Source organism: Papilio machaon, chromosome 24, assembly GCF_912999745.1.
Source record: "Papilio machaon chromosome 24, ilPapMach1.1, whole genome shotgun sequence".
In the NCBI taxonomy this organism is placed as follows: domain Eukaryota; kingdom Metazoa; phylum Arthropoda; class Insecta; order Lepidoptera; family Papilionidae; genus Papilio; species Papilio machaon.
Genome location: NC_060009.1, coordinates 4523199 through 4540491, shown reverse-complemented (window position 1 = coordinate 4540491; position 17293 = coordinate 4523199). Strand labels below are relative to the sequence as shown.

Genomic DNA, 17293 nt, shown 5'->3' with positions numbered 1-17293 from the left:
GTATCAACCGGCTGAACAATTTTATGTCATCGATTTCTTATTACTTATCTGAGGGTTTTTGCTGCGAAACATTACAGAAACATATTGCTATTTCACTCAATCTCTTTGCTAAAACAAAGATAGCAATATGTTTTTGTAAATGTTTTCACAGTGGTAATACATAATAAAACATAAATCATATTAAAAATATTTAATACATTTTAACCCGTATCGTATCCGAATCTCAAAACGAAATAATACATTTCAATGTTTGTTTTAAACAGTATTATTTTTAAAAACCTCAACCTAATGACTATATAGTTTATATCCTTAATAAGATCCTAAGATGAAAATATGACTATACGACGTTAATCTTTAAAAATAACTTAAAATATTATAATGAAATATCTTTTAGTAAGAAATCCACTGCTAAATGTTTATCCAAAAACACAATATCACCATCTATGTCATTATTTTTGTGAAAACAGAGATAATTATACGTTTTGTATTTTTTGTTTAAGCAGTGGAATGTCACTGTTAGCATAGGAAAAATGTATCTTCTATATGAATACAAATTATACATTTCACTTTTCGTACAATGTGTATACAAATCGTACAATCGATGAAATGGGTAATTTCTGAAATTATTATTCAACACATTTAACTAATAAATAACAATTTAAATGTTGAATTACTAATAATACAATTTTTTTATACAAATTATACAGAATTGAACTAAATTATACAATAATAAATCTGTTAAGATTAATAGAAAGAAATAATCTAAAAAAAATTCAAAAGTCGTTCATAATTATGTTCAGTCGGGCGAGGTATTCGAAGTCACTACAAATGTTTATTTAAATAGTCTCTAATAGTAGAAATATAAAACTAATAGTTTCACTGAACTAACAAGACGCAGATAGTAGATTTAATCAATTGATTTGGACGGTTTCACTTTGTCCTTTTTATCTGAGCTGCTCTGGCTAGTCCTGGAAGAAAAAAACTATATTAATAAAAAGTTTATCAATAGTACAGATTTTACTCATTAGTGAGGTTTAGGTTAAGGGCCCTCTGCACCCGGCCATCTCAAGCCCGGACTAGAAAATATCCTTTTTCTGTGCAGAAGTACAAGAGAAGGGTCTTTTTAGCATGCTGCAGATGTCTATGAATGGGCAGCAGTGACTTTACTATTTCGGTTATATCTGGGCGCTTGCTCTTTTGCTACGTATAAAAAAAATGTGGGACTAAATGCATGATAATTATCAAGATTGAGAGAGGTGGAGAAAGAGAGGAAGAGAAAATGAGTGTTGTACCTTACCAGTGAAAACTTAACCGTCACAACATGTGGCACAGCCTGCCTTTGTGCTTGGAGGTGTTGCTAGGCTGGCCGGTGTCGGGGCTGGTCTCGGGCACGACGGTACAGCGGCTGTTCTTGTCGCTCAACACCGTCGTCGGCATCTTCTCTCTCTGTCTCTCGTCTGCCGGGCAGCTTGGCGAGTAGAGGGATCTGGAGGAGGCTTTAGGGTCATTTTGTTTAAACTAATATTTATATTAAACTTTATATTTTGCTGTGACGATATAAAATTATAGTTTTATTTTATTTAGGTTTGCAACACTAAAACTTGCCCATTTTTTAAATAAGTGAAATCTCATGGTTAAAAAATCCCTCATTTATGATCGTTCTTTTGAATTTTTTTTTGAGCTAGTAACCAAATATGAAAGTACGCAATGCTCACCTCGTAAATTTATTCCTCGGCGGGCGCGACGGCAGTGTGATGGGTTTGGGTCTCCTCAAGGAATAAGTTTTCTTCACGAGAGCCATGTTGCTCGTTTCTTGGACAGGTTTTGTGCAGTTTAATGTTGTGACAGTCAATTCCACATCTTTTATTGCTTCGTTTGATGCTAGAAATAAATTTACATATGCAAAAATTAGCTTAGTGTGCAACAGAAATAAGTCGAGTTTATTTAATACTAGCTGTCGCCCCCGACTTTGTCCGTGCGGAATTAAAATAAAACTTTATTAGTAGCCTATGTGTTCTTCCAGACTATGCTCTACATCTGTGCCAAGTAGCATCAAGGTTCGGTGAGCCGTTCCGGAGATATCTTCAAACATCCATCCATCTAAACATTCGCATTTATAATATTATATGAGAAATCTAACTATTTAGTCCATTACAAAATGAGTGTGTATAGCTGTTAAATAATGATTGATAATTATAAGTAACTAGCTTTTACCCGCGACTCTGTCCGCGCGGATTAAAAAATAGAAAACGGGGTAAAAATTATCCTATGTCCGTTTCCTTGTTCTAAGCTACCTGCCCACCAATTTTCAGTCAAATCGATTCAGCCGTTCTTGAGTTATAAATAGTGTATCTTACACGACTTTCTTTTATATATATAGATGATTTCTAGCTTTTTTCTACGATTCATAAACATTACTTTAGATTAATTACTAGCCACTCAATGCACAAAAGTCTTACAGATTAAACGCTCCCGAAGAGAGTAAATTGGATTCTTTTTATAATTGTATCATAATGTCTTCCTTCGAGATTCTCCAAAAGCTGCCAGTGTCAGATAAAACATTATTTACTCTATTACGATATTGACAAAATATAACAAAAAAAAAATCATGCCGTTGTACATAATGTATACACTGTTCACATATTGTACATTATGTATACATACCAGTGAATTCTTCGATCGGTTTGTCGATGGTATCATGGTCTATCCAGGTGAGTCCCATCTCGACCTTCTCTGCGAGGTCCTGCCAGCGCTGCCTGTTCTCCAGAGTGCCAGAGTACAGAGGTTGTATCCAAGGGAAGGTGTCAGATAGAACTTTGTACAGCGGCAAGCAGATCATGTCTATGAAGCCTACTTGCATCTGTGGGAGCTCGTCTTTCTTTTCCCTGGAAAATAGTTTTTTTGACGGATTACGAATATTTAATCCATACAAACATTCATTCAAATTTCCAAATTAATTAGTAATTGTCCATCCAGAACTTTTCAAAAAATAAAATATTACCAACTTGGTAGTCAATACTTAGTTTTCTTCTTAGTTTAACCACAATTACTTGGTAATTTTTAGGTTTCACTGGTAAATCCTAAGACTAACTGTAATCCGTGGTTTTCAGTATCTGAAATATAAGTAGTTACCTGTCCATCATAGCAATAGGTTGCTGGTTCAGCTGCAGCTTCTCCAAGTCACCCTGGTCGAAGAACTCGTCGGCCACCAGCTTGGCCACTTTGTGCTGCACCTCCCACGGCTTGGCGATGGCTGACACGTCACATGCCGTCATCATCATGCCGCACAACACTGTCACACAGAGCTCACAAATTAATAATACATATAGAGATCTATAAAAATTCGGGTATTTTGTTTGCAATATACATTTTTATACAGTAGGAGGTCGACTTTCATCCATCTGATAACGAGATGAGATATTTTTCACCAAAAATTAATTATTATAAAACATGCCTATCGAAGGGATCATGACTATCTTTAATTGAATTAGTTTTCTTTCATCACCTTCACTCGTTTAATAACGGAACGAATATCATCTCAGCTGATAGATTTTAACACAGATAATATGCATGGGTAGACTTGCCTACCTACCTTAATTCCCTTCATGGCTACGTGGTAAGCAGATATGAACAGATAAGTAACTACACATATCTGATAAACAATCCAAATTGGTATTATAAGAAAATCAACTAAAGTTAAATTAATAAAATTAACTATGAACATTTTAGGCATGTTTGTTGGTCAATAATATTGTATAACAAATGTCTCATCTGGTTATTACATGAGTGAAGGTCGATCTCCTACCGGCTCTTAGACTATACAAAATTAGTAATTAATTAAAAATAAACATAGCTGTATTCCTATGACGTAAAGGAAGGATTGAATTGCTTCATCGTCCACTTATTTATCGTATCATCCTTTTTCCAACAGAAGTAAATACACGCTTAAACTTTTCATTATACATTTCTCAGTTACACAAGATATCAAGCTCTTATATCTAACTGTATACATTTGTTATTAGTTTAGGTAATTTAACTTACACTCCTTCTTCTCGGGACTCTGCCAGTCGAACTCCCCGTTGTCTACCAGCTCCAGGAACTTGGACTTCTTCTTGAAGTACATCGCCAGGTCCGTGGACAATATCGCCGTCTCCACCACACGCATCACGTCCTTGTAGTCACATGGCGATAGAGCCTGGCAACAATATCGTTTAACAATAAAACCATTTTAAGATATTTGATGCAAAAGTATTTTAAAAGAAGTAAACTAACAGCGAAATAATGAATTTAACTCTACTTCATAATAATCCTCGCTGTAGTATAAACTCAAACCGAACGTAAATAAACAAAAATGTCAGACGTTCCGCAATGACGGATGGAAAGAGACTGCCTCGAGCGGCAGCGCACGCTTCCTTATAAAACCTTTTGTGAGACTACCCTCAACAGTCCTAACACCATATATATTTTTCAAAACGTACTAATGCTGACAATCTTGCTTAATTATTATTACTAGTTGAATTAGGCGTTGTCAAATAAAATGTCTAGACTTTTAGGACACAAACCTTTTCCGAAATCTTAGGAATACTCTACCAAAATTTCGTCAAAATATATGCAGTAGGTTTAGAAAAGCATATGAGACAAACTTACATATAGATTTTTATTAATGTGTAGAAGATTAAACTGTTTGTTTGTCAAAAAAGATTTCTAAGTTATTTATTATCTCAAGCGACGCCGGGAAAGATTGCTAGTATGCAATAAAGTATATTAATTACCTGAAAGATATTATTACTCTCGCTGTTCAATATCATGACACACTGATCGAAGTGATGATGTTCCATTGTAGATGTGGAATATAGGATCGCGAGTGGACTCTCGGTCTTGGTCTGGAAGGCGTTGTTGGTCCCCCTGTGATCCAGATCATGGCAGAGACATGCGACCAGAAGACCGAGGATCTCGAGGTCCGACATGAACCTCTCCATCTTCCCGGTCTTCAGCATCGCGAACATGGTCTGGGCTACGTTTAGTGCGTGTCGCCAATTGTGGTATTTTACCGGTCGATAATTCTTCTTAACGCTTAATGTCCATCTACACAATACCTGGGAAAAATACCTTTATTGACTCACTCAAATAATAGTTTCAGTGTTTATTTCTCATAGTAAATGTCTGGTTAAAATTTTAGTAAACGAAAGATGACTTAATGTTAGGATCTTTTACCGTAGATGTGAGCAGGATAGAGTTACGTCGAAATCTGTATATATATTCATTCTTACATATCTCAAATAGCTGTCGCCCGTGACTTCGTTCGCATGTAATTTAATAAAAACTTAGTAGCTTATGCACTAATCCAGAGAGTAATTTATATCTGTGGTAATTCAAAATCAAATTCGTTCAGTCGTTTTGAAGATACGTGGTAACAAAGATCCATCGCTCCGCATTCAGTAATATGAGATGTAAGATTACTTACATCGTAAGGTATATGAAACTTCTCCACGAGGTTACATTGCAGGAACATTCGCAGTGTTGCCCTGCACGTGTCCTCGTCTGACAGATCAAAATCTGAAAACGTTTAAATTAATTGTTATTCTAAAAAATATCGTTCGTTAAAACATAAAATGGTATAAGATATTGATTTTGCATCGATTTTATATAGATTCAAACGATTTTTACATCGATTCAAACGATTTTACATAAATTCAAACAATTTCAACGTGTCGGTTCAAATAATTTTACGTCAATTTATACGATTTCAACGACGAACAAACAACGTATATTTTTTACCGTGGAATTTAAAGCTATACAGATTGTAGCTGTCTGCAGATGGAATGATATCCTGGCTCAGTTTGTTGGTGTCCTCTGCTGAGGCTGTGGCGTGATACGACAAGCACTCTAATGCAACCTGAAAATTAGTAACATAATATCATATCGCTTTTATCACTTGCTTCGCTGTATTGAGGGCGTTTGCCACATTTATAATTAAAAAAAAGTCATATTTATCTCTTTTTACCTTTTGTTTGGCCATAAGTTTGCAAGCGTTTTCATACATTTGTGTATTATGTATTCCGAGACCGCAGAAAATGGCGAAAGCTTCGAAAATCGATATATCCCCGTCTGTGAATTGAGAACCGTTTTCCTGCAATGTATTTTAAACTTTATTACATCTAAAATAAGAGCACTATTTAATTATCAAGTATATCAAAGTACTAATATTAATTTTAAGTTATTTATATTACAAAACTACGATTTAATTTAATTTTCTTTTCTTTTAATTTAATTTAAATTTGTAATTATTTCTCGATCATGCAGTCAATTTTTTTATATAGATTTAACGCTCTTAAGTGAGGTTTTAAGCTTTTTTAATGATTAATGAGGTGTGTAGTTATGTGACAGTTACCTTATTAATGAGTTGCGCCACACCGATGACGTCCTTGTTGGCGTTGACGATGGGCATGCAGAGCATGGTGCGGACATTGCTGGCGTCGTCGGGCGCGGCCTCGCCCACAAACATGTTGTCGCGTCGCCATTCCTCCACGTCCGATATGTTCACTGCCTTGTTGGACTGCGCCACCTACTTGTACAACGTATACTCTGTCAATAGGATTTATCAGCCGATGATCTAGGCTAGGTCTAGGGTGGAGGGGGTCAGGTACCTATTTTAAATATTTCAATTCTCTAGGAGAGTGAGGGGAGTCAGCTGTTCCTCCCTATGCCTCCCCCTGGTGACGCCTTTAGGGTTTATTATTCCAAATTAGCGTGTAATGAATTGTAACACGAAATGTAAATAGAAGGATGAAAAAACTAATGCAAAGAAAATGTAATTAGAAGAAATCGAATAACACTGGAACAGAGCTAGAAGCTACACTTTGTTGTCAGAATTAAAGACGTGTTAAACTGACAATTCGCAGCCGCGAGCACAGCAGAACCATTCATTACTAAAAGCAATTCCTAACATTTCCAACACTCTTGTAATATTGTTGTAAATAAAGTGAGAACTCTGAAAATGTGTTACCGCGAGTGCAATGGAGGCCAATGTAGAGCGGTTGTCGTGTCTTGGCGTGAGCGTTGTCTTGGAATGTTCAGCGCCGAGCTCGAACAGCGTGTGGAAGCGTGTAGGTGCGGGCGGCGGCAGCGCTAAAGTGCCGCTGCGCTGTCCGCCAGGACGTTGTACTATGCGCTCTAGATGACTCTGAAAATATAAGAAAAGGTTAACCACATGTAAAATGGCGCATCTCAAACATAGTTCTAGATATTAGTTGCAAAAATAGTTCTAGGTATTTTCGGGATGTAAAGAGAAGCGAGGCAGAGCCTTGTGCTCGTTTTCCTTAAACCGAAATGGTCATACCCGGGAAGACCTAAGTTCGCAGCTAGTAACCACGAGCAACCAAAAAGTTATGATACGAATACTAAGTCTTGAAAAGGGTATAAAAACACGAATGTTACAAGGAAAGTTAGCAAGTGAATATGCCTTTCCCTAATGTATTTTTATAGCATAGGGTGGCAGACGAGCAAGCGACCACCTGATTTCGCCAAAATAACTTACCGATTCACAATGATCCGTATCCAACAAGAAGACAGCACATCTTTCGCATTTGAGCAACTCTCGCGCCTCCGTCATTATTTTCGTCACAAGACATTCTAAATTACTCTGCTCCTCAAATATACTTCTAGCTAATGCTAGAAGTATCTGATTCCTTTTATATTCTAGCACAGAGGATTCAAAGAGTTGAGCATTCTGTATACCGATACCACAGAATGTGAGGTACCGTCGGAATACTTCTACATCTCTTGCAGAGAATTCCTTTGAACCTGGAAAAAATAAAGTAAATAAACACTGTGTTATTAAATTTCATGCATGACTATTAAGTTACTTATTTATTAAATTATTTTTTAATATCTATATATATAAAAGAATGTCGTGTTAGTTACACTATTTATAACTCAAGAACGGCTGAATCGATTTGACTGAAAATTGGTGGGCAGGTAGCTTAGAACCAGGAAACGGACATAGGATAATTTTTACCCCGTTTTCTATTTTTTATTCCGCGCGGACGGAGTCGCGGGTAAAAGCTAGTTTGTGATAAAGGGAAGTGGTATGAAGTAACAAGGATAGCTAAAGTTGTGGGTGAAGTTACAATATAAAAGTGTTTGACAGAAAATATTTTGGAATCTACGACTTTTAGCTAAAAATATGCAGTTTGGCTTTGTATTGTAACGAACAAAGGATTAAAACACAAAGTTTTCATTTTCATTAATAACAGCAAAGAAATAACATAAAAAATTGTTATTTTGATAGCATAAAAAATTCTTTCTATATTTCTGAAAAATATAACGTTCGTGATATGAATTTATAACAAAAGAGCATCGGCCATTTTATTCTCTAGAAGTATTCAGATCACGTATTTACGGATTTGATACTTTTGAATTCAAACCAAGAATTTATTACAAGTTCACAGTGCTGACTGGGACATGATAAAAAGTATTTGAAAAAAAAAAACATTATATTCCACTTCTATATGGAAAATAGTTAGAGAAATAAACATAGAGTATTTTCACTGCTAAAACACCAAAGCAAAAACATGTTTATCTCTGTTTACTAAAAGGTATGAGAGAGAAAAGAACAGTTTATTTTTGATTTTATATTCGAACACACAAACAATTTCGACATCTCGCCAAACTGAGCATTTTACTAACGTACCATCTGTTTTGTTTATAATCTGTGCCACACCGACCACATCTCCTTCGTAGTTGCAGATCGGCATACAGAGTATCAACTCCGTTTTATATCCAGTACGCGCGTCTATCTCACTGTTGAACCTGGAAAAGAGTCACATCTCTATATGGTTCTTTTTCAGTTACCGGCGTTCAAGACCTCCCTTCATTGGAAAGTAATGATTACCCATTGGTAACCCACTTAATTACTGGTGGATTGCATATGTACGGACATACTGAATGACTCATGACACATATTTACATATGTACAGGCATATGTAAATATGTGACGATAGGTATCAGAGCGTTAGTGATTCAGGAGTTAAGCACTTGACTTGCAATCTGCAGGTCCTGGGTTCGAATCCGAATTTCGATTTACATATGTACATCGTAATACAATCTGCACATATCTGAGAAGAAATTCAAAGATATGTGTGAAGTAAATCAACTTGCACTTGGCCAGCGTGGTTGACTATGGCCTAGTCACCCCTAAATTGGGATAGGCTCCGAGGCCCTCGGTGGGGACGTATAGTGAGCTGATGATGATGAGGTATGTCAATTCCATTGTGACGGTCTAGGCTGTAAACGACCGATACACTAACCGATTTTAACAAATGCGTTCATTTGTTTCGTACTCATATCTTCAGTAATCAGTCTGGTTTCTTTGTTCTGTATTTAACAAAACGTGTTATTCAAGATTAATTTCCGCGATCGCTTGTTTACTTGCCTGGGATCTGCGTATGCATTTCTGATGTTGATAGGATGTTTTGTCTGCGCTGCTAAACCTGCGACGCCGACGCCGAAAGGTATTCTAATCTCTTGTGTTCTGGCTGTACGAAGCGCATCGTATAGTTCTGTGAATTAAAAAAACAGCGGAAGTAAGTCATCTCTACTAAAACACATGCAAAATGTTGCTATCCCAGTTATTTTAAAGACGAACAAATGAGAGGAGAGGTTATAATATGTTTTTCTTTTTGAGATTGGAATTTGGGATTTCATTACTTTGAAAAAATATTTAACTTAGTGATAATTAATTAAACGTAAATTATAACGAAATTATTCAAAATAAATCTCGTGATATGAAATAAAATTTGTAGTAAAGATTATTTTTAGCGCAGTCAGATTTAAAAGTAATCTGATATTTACTTTTTTCCTGTTATAAAGTGCTAAATACAAAGAAGAGAAAATGTTTTACAATTAGGTTTTATACTTAATAATAAAAAAAAGAACCTCGATAAAGATAAAGCGAGGCGTCAATTTTTCTTTCACAGTTTTTATATCTCACTTCAATTTGCATATAATTTATTTCACTACGAGAACGTACAGAGTAATGTGAGCACAGAGAAGGCAATATTATTACTGTATTATATTGTAAATTATATTTGTACTAAATGTTACAATGAAAGTCAAATTTACTAACTTTAGACTTAGAAAAGTGTACATTTCATTTGATTTTTATGTACATTAAAAATTCCGTATTTTTAAGGAAGTGTTTCTGAAATGGAATAACAATTTGTATTTTAATTGTAATGTTACGTTCCAATATTTTGAAAGAAAATTCATTTTTAATTTAAGAATGTCTGTACTAGCTATCGGCGCGATTCCGTCCGCGCGGAATCAAAAAAAAAATATATATATGGATTAGTAATATATGTGTCCTTCTAAAGTATGATCTACATCTGTGGCTAATTTCAATAAGATCCGTTGAGCGGTTCTGGAGATACCTTCAGACAAACATCAATCCATCTATCCATTTAAACATTCACATCTTCTATATATATAAAAGAAAGTTGTGTTACTATTTATAACTCAAGAACGGCTGAATCGATTTGACTTAAAATTGATGGGCAGGTAGCTTAGAACCAGGAAAAGGACATAGGATAATTTTTACCCCGTTTTCTATTTTTTATTCCGCGCGGACGGAGTCGCGGGTAAAAGCTAGTTTATAACATTAGTAAGAATAATGATAATTTTAAATAATGAAAAACATTTAACGTTACTAATCACAACTTGGTAATGTTGCAAAACAAGTTTTAAGACATTGGAGACGCACCGTAACACAATTAATTCACAACACGTGTGGTCCGAAAACTTACGGTTCTAATATCTTAAAAACCCATTGTGTTTGATCCATTGTATCTTCAGTGGTGAGGTAGTAATTGTTTTCAATGGAACTATTAAAAATTTATTCGTTATTGATGGATCGTATGAACGATATCATTCGAGGAAACATAAGAGAACACTGTATCGTTCTCTCTCTTACACTCTTTGAATAAATAGAGATGTGTATATTGGAACGAAGTTTCTTATCGCGCGTTGTGAAAGGGGGCTAGACGGAAAAAATTCTTACGAAAAGTTATCACGACACTTTTTGCTATAGTAAGTATGTTAACGACGAATGAGCGCTACTTCACCATGGCAACGACGTGACAATATATAACGAAAATTCATAGAAATAAAATGTACTTCTTGTGAAGACTTAAGTTTTTTATTCATAGAATAAACATTGGTTCCTTCACTAATTAATAGAAAGGAACTTCGTTCCATCCGGGTGTCCCTTGACACCTCTCAAGTTTTTTTTTCAATGTATTGCCTTTCATGCTGGAATATTTCGATCACGTCACCAGGCGATCCCCCGAAAACCTAGAACAAATTATCTTTACGGGAAAAACGCGGAGAAGAGCCCAGAGGTCGCCATCATATGCGCTGGACTGACCAAATATTCACTGCACTCAACTCCAGTATTCATAACACCATCCACATCGCCGAGAACCGTATAGAGTGGAGAACCACCCTTCGTGAGAGGGTCAAGAGGAGAGGTCAACCCTCAGAAGTGAGGAAACCCTCAGAAGAGAGAGAGAGAGTGTATATTTAAATATGTTTCTGTAGTGGAAATCCACACTAAATACTTTCCTAAATATTAGAAGTGACTAAAACTTAACATATAGATAGGCTATAGTGGATCGGTTAAGTGTTTCCGATTGAATACTGATGGATAATGATTGAAAAAAAGGTTCCCGTTGGGCCGATCGATTTTTGTTGGGCCATTTGGCGAAAAAGATCCATATAATCATCGGCCCAATCCAATCTATAGAATGATCGGTAGGTCGAACGGCCGAACGGGAAACTCCGAATCTGTTGATCATTTTTCCTAGTATTTCTTTATAAAATAAGTAATTTTATATCTCTATCTTTTTTAGAATACCTGTGTCTCTGGTCACATCGAAGAGTTTAGCTTGAAGATATCTATTGGGTGGAATTCCTTTGGCTAGGAACAAGCTGCCGCGGTCTGCTGATGTCAACAAGCATACGTTCACCAAGATCTGTGGACAGAAAACGTAATAAAGTATGAAATTTGAGAAAATGAATAGAAAAACGAGATATTTGTTATTGTATATGTTAGTACTTAGGGCGTCATTAAGGGTGGTTGTAGTACGAAAAATCAACATTTAGGAGCTTCAAATGTGCCACCCTGAGTGCGACTTATAAATCTACAATCGAAGTCTGTCTCAGCCAAAAATATGGAAACAATTTTATTCTGACACTCCCCTCCAACATAGCTACATAATCACGGCTCGATTAATCTTTGATATTATATTTTCCAGTCAAAGAAAACTTATCTTTATTCCTTAGGAAATACGGTGCAGTTTTGAAATATAAGTTATTTCCTAGAGGGTTGAACCCGATTAGCATTTTCACTCGACTCGGGGATATTGTATGAAAATTGGCTTCAGAATCCAAGCCATATGGAATTATCGAGCCGATATGAAATTGACTACATTCCACAATAACGCTTTAAAAGACCTATATGGCGAGTAGTAAACTAAAAGTTGTTCATGTTTTATTTACTGAAGTTAAAACTTATTCAGATGTGTTAGAGAAAAAAAAAGTGCGGAAAATTCGGTTAACACGTAATTTGCACACAGTTGAAACCCACGTTAAAATTTTCAGCATGCATATGGTTACATGTAGTATGGTTTTTAACTTCCCTTAAGTTGCCCAGCGTGCCGATGACCTTGAGCCTCAACGATATTTGAAAAGAACTATACAAGTTAAATGCCCTCGTATTTCGTTAAATTAGAAATGACATTCCCGTATTTTTTGTCCAAAGCGCCTGAAGAAATATAATTTCAAAAACTCGTTTACATTTTTAAAACAACAAGCTTCTAATAAAAGGAACTTATTCAACTTTTGTAACTAAATAAATGTTTTTAAAAGAATTGCGGTTTAATATAGAATTACAACAAAACTTTCAAAAACGAATTACTTCAGTCACGAACGATGAAGAAATAAAAGGTAACATTGTTAGGGAAAAGTTTAATTTTGCAATTTCTGGAAAAATTTCATTTTCGTAACGTTTTACGAGTATTGTAAATGGAAAAGTCATAAAAAGATTGCCGAAGGAACTCATACTATTAATAAAATAGTTTTTTTAATTATTTCTTTTAAAGTCAGAGGCTGGTTACATTTTTTGTCAATTGTTTTTATTCATCAGATTTCAAAAATGGAAAGAAACATCAAAAAATCAAATATTTTGACACACATCATAGTTGACGAATAAGGAATCTTTAACATAATTTAAGTGTTAAAATAATCCTAATGATCCCTCGCATGTAGATATGACAGTAAAAAGCCGGTTAGTACGTGCGTTTTGTAGTTCTCTTCGCGTACATGAAAAATAATATTTTTAACGAGGTTAATCTACGTGACAAAGGTAAGCGGTACATTAAAACGAGTATTAAATTTTATTAAAGCATTTTGTATATATTTTTTACGGTTAAAGATTTAAAAGGGTTCATCATATAACATGATCACGTCACATAAAAAAGAAAAACGTTTGTGATACAAAATATCATTCTATGTTAACCTCTAACCTGTATAATAAATCAGAAGAGTTTGAAACGGTTTTTTAATCAATTTAATTTTTTACTGAGTACGTTACCTTTATACATTTAGAAAGTATCTATTGATGGCTCCTACGTAAACTATCGTATGCTTAAAACGCAAATATTTATCAAGTTAAAATAAAAACATAAAACAGGGATAAAACCTAAAAATTGTGGCTTACGATAGTCTACGAAGGAACCATTGATATATAAAAGAAAGTCGTATTAGTTACACTATTTTAATTCAAGAACGTTCGAACCATTTGGCTGTAAATTGGTGGGCACGTAGCTTAGAACCAGGACACAGACATAGGATATTTTAATCCCGTTTCCTTTTTAATTCTGCGTGGAATAAATCGCGGGCAAAAGCTAGTGATATAATAAAATTCGGTTGAAAATGATGCATCAGAATAACGCCATTTAAGAAAAAAAATATATATCCTCCATATTATAGAAAAAATAAAACTAAAATTATTTTAACAATGAATCGTTCACGGACACAGTCAAAATATAACGAAAAATATCACATATATAAAATAAAGACTTGACATAGTTTCCACGTACCTTATGACATAGTACATCAATGTCCAGCTCATTGGCGACGTCTTTGATCAAGTCCATAAACAGATCTGCTTCGTCCAGCTGCCTCTGTGCGGAACTGCTCGGCGACCTCGATCTCTGGAACAAGATACATTTGTAACGATACCAAAATCGTAGGTTTCCTCTGCAGAAACATATGATCTAAAATACATTGTCATCTTTTACATTCAACCTTGAAAAGATGAGATAATAATATGTATTTATAGATGTGTATTAACAGTGAAAACTCAGGTAGAAATAAACAAGTAACAATTTAATTTTTTTAAGTAGTCATTAGTAGGTAAGATATTGCTATTTTCTGAATCCAGGCGCGTAATGGGCTGAACCGTTGAAACATCTTTTTTTGTAAAAACAAGACTTTCCATTTCCTTTAGACACTCGTAAAGAACAAGATTGCGAAATGAGATTAACTATTGACAAATGTCTACGCTTTCCCTAAAGGTACATTTTAATTATTGAAGCTTTTAGAATCACGGAAAAGACGTAAATTGAAATGGATTTCTGTAAGAAAATATTCAAATCACGAACTGCAGCAAAATAAAAATAAAAACTATCAATTCAAACGACATTCTAGTGAACAAAATTTAATATTTTTTAATGCTAAGCTAAACTATTAAGGTTTGTTTTAAAATACTTAACCATGGTTGGATCAGTCTTTAAAATATATGCATTTATTGAGGTTTCAAACAACGCTAAAAGTGAATTTATTTACGTAGAAAACATCTCGAAAATACATTGCAGTTAGTTGCGCTAGAAAAATATTGGGACGCGACCTCTGCAAATAGTAGCCAGTCATGCAAGAATGTAAACTTTAAGTAAGAAAAATATATATTGTATTTAATACATTTTTAATCCAGCAGTGTAAACAAATAGCTGTAATATTTTTAATCAGGGATCCCCAAACTATTTTGGACAAGTGACCCCCTTTTCCAAAATGAACCGTTTCCACAGACCCCATTGCCAAATTATCTAGTTTTAAGATCAATTATTGTAATAATTTTAAAAAAGGTAGTTTTATTTTTCTTAAATGGCAACACTACTCGACCCCGTCACTCTTTTGTGACAACTTCCGGCGAAAGGATTGAGAGTGGTGGGGTTGAAACAGCGCTTTAAATATTGAGTCAGGAGCTCGGCCAATCGTTGGATAACCATCGAGGTGATAAGTTGTCTAGTGGAAACTATGCTAGTTGACCGTTAGAAGTGTTGAAAGTGGAATAAAAGTATTTACTGTACAATTAATTGGAGTTTTTCTTGACATTATCTTACTCTTAAACGGGGTTTAGGCTAAGCGCCATCTGCACCCGGCCATCTCAAGGCTGATGAAGCTGTCAACGCCTCTTCAAGGCAAACAGTGGCGACTCAGTCACAAAAAATATCATAATTCAGCAAAAATAGTTGCTGATTGAATATTGACTTCATTCTTTTAATTTAAAATCGGCGTTATTACGAAATTATTTAAGGTAAAAACATATCAAGCCGTGATAACATGTCGTAAGTCAAAACATCGAAAGGTCTATATTTAATTCGACAAATTTAGAATCTAACGATCGGTTTATGATCTCAAATTACGGGTTATTTAGTTTAAATCAAAATTAGGTAGTGAAATTAGTTTGATTATGCTTGAATTATTTAGATGACACTTGAAATATGACATTACAACAAAAATAGAACATTGGTATTTAAACAAAAAAAAAAAGATGCACATTCTTTTATATGTAACTGTAGTGTTTGTGTCTATGGAATAGATACAATTCACTGTCTCATGTACCACACTGGAGGGGACAGCTGTCCCTGGGTAGTTGAGTGACGAACGCGGTACGAAGCGGACGTGCGCCTGCGCTCCAGTGTGGTAGTGGTGAGCCAGTGTCTGTCCTTAATCATCTTTAGGGACCCTATGGTCCTACAGTAACCAAAAATGATAAGCAGATACTATCGATTTCATCTGTTTTTTCATCAACATCAGCTCACTATACGTCCCCACTGAGGGGCTCGGAGCCAAGTGCGGATTGACTTCACACATATCTTTAAATTTCTTCTCAGATATATGCAGGTAGCATCACGATGTTTTCCTTCACCGTAAGAACGTCAGATAAATGTACATATGTATGTAAATCGAGAATCGAAAAACACATTGGTACATGGCGGGATTCGAACCCAGGACCTGCACATTGCAAGTCAAGGGCTTAACCATTGAGCCACCGACGCTCTTGGATTTCTTGCTTGTTTATTTGCATTTATTTAAAAATATATAAGCAAAAACTTGTTTTTATTATTATTTAACGTGACCTATAAAATAGAGTGACATTTTGTTAGCAGTATGTGGTCCAGTCGTACACTACTTTTAACACGAAAACATAACGTAATAAAATCACCCGCAGCGTTCAATATGTTCACTAAAGTCATTCTAAACGAGATTTGTCAGACAAAGAAAACAGTAGGTGCCTCGCCGTACAACACTAAAACAGTGTTTCAAATACATTTTAGCTTAAACATACGTCAACCCCAACTAGTCACCCCTAACTTGGGGTAGGCTCCAAGCCCCTCCAAGTGGGGACGTATACCGTGACTCTAGCGCCCGTCGTGGATTTTTGGCAAACCATGGATTAAAACATTATTATACGTAGGCTTGTGAAATGCGATCTTTACCAATGAATAATTAAGTACTTATACCGAAAGTATTGTGGTGAAACATATTTGTGGTCAAACACATAACGACGTTGACGTTAATTATATCAATCAGCGGCGGTCAAAGGGTTAAAACAAGTGTTAAACTTAACAGTGTCTACAGTATTTTTGGAGTAATACAGTTTTTTTTAAATAAATATTTCCTATAGTTATCGACGGCTTCGACGTCAACAATCGTATCTCAAAAAGTTACTATTTTTAATTTAATTTTAGATTGAGATCACGCCGAATATCTCTTGTGTACTGTGGGTTTGCATCGTAATGCAACATTCGTCATTTTGCGCTGCATTTCGAATAACAATCGTAACTGTCGATATAATACAATAGTGTTTTACCTAAATTGACACACGTCTCACCCGCATGACGTGTATGTGTATTTACTTACGCCATTATCTAGCGCTATGAACTCAATAATC

At 35.2% G+C, this 17293-nt stretch overlaps 1 protein-coding gene across 1 annotated transcript in view; it reads right to left on the bottom strand.

The window, feature by feature from the left end:
* Positions 1 to 788: 788 nt before the first annotated feature.
* The window catches only part of LOC106717355 (cGMP-specific 3',5'-cyclic phosphodiesterase), a 59758-nt gene continuing 43253 nt past the window's right edge, over positions 789 to 17293 (bottom strand). The window contains exons 3-19 of the mRNA XM_045683907.1: positions 14157 to 14270; positions 11912 to 12029; positions 9434 to 9560; positions 8693 to 8811; positions 7538 to 7803; positions 7007 to 7183; positions 6392 to 6565; positions 6005 to 6130; positions 5779 to 5896; positions 5465 to 5556; positions 4773 to 5096; positions 4042 to 4195; positions 3133 to 3292; positions 2665 to 2885; positions 1716 to 1881; positions 1298 to 1486; positions 789 to 968 (exon numbers count right to left, since the gene is read on the bottom strand). Coding sequence (XP_045539863.1) covers positions 1315 to 1486; positions 1716 to 1881; positions 2665 to 2885; positions 3133 to 3292; positions 4042 to 4195; positions 4773 to 5096; positions 5465 to 5556; positions 5779 to 5896; positions 6005 to 6130; positions 6392 to 6565; positions 7007 to 7183; positions 7538 to 7803; positions 8693 to 8811; positions 9434 to 9560; positions 11912 to 12029; positions 14157 to 14270 — 2628 coding nt within the window. The 3' untranslated portion in view covers positions 789 to 968; positions 1298 to 1314. The remainder of the gene's footprint in view (positions 969 to 1297; positions 1487 to 1715; positions 1882 to 2664; positions 2886 to 3132; positions 3293 to 4041; positions 4196 to 4772; positions 5097 to 5464; positions 5557 to 5778; positions 5897 to 6004; positions 6131 to 6391; positions 6566 to 7006; positions 7184 to 7537; positions 7804 to 8692; positions 8812 to 9433; positions 9561 to 11911; positions 12030 to 14156; positions 14271 to 17293) is intronic.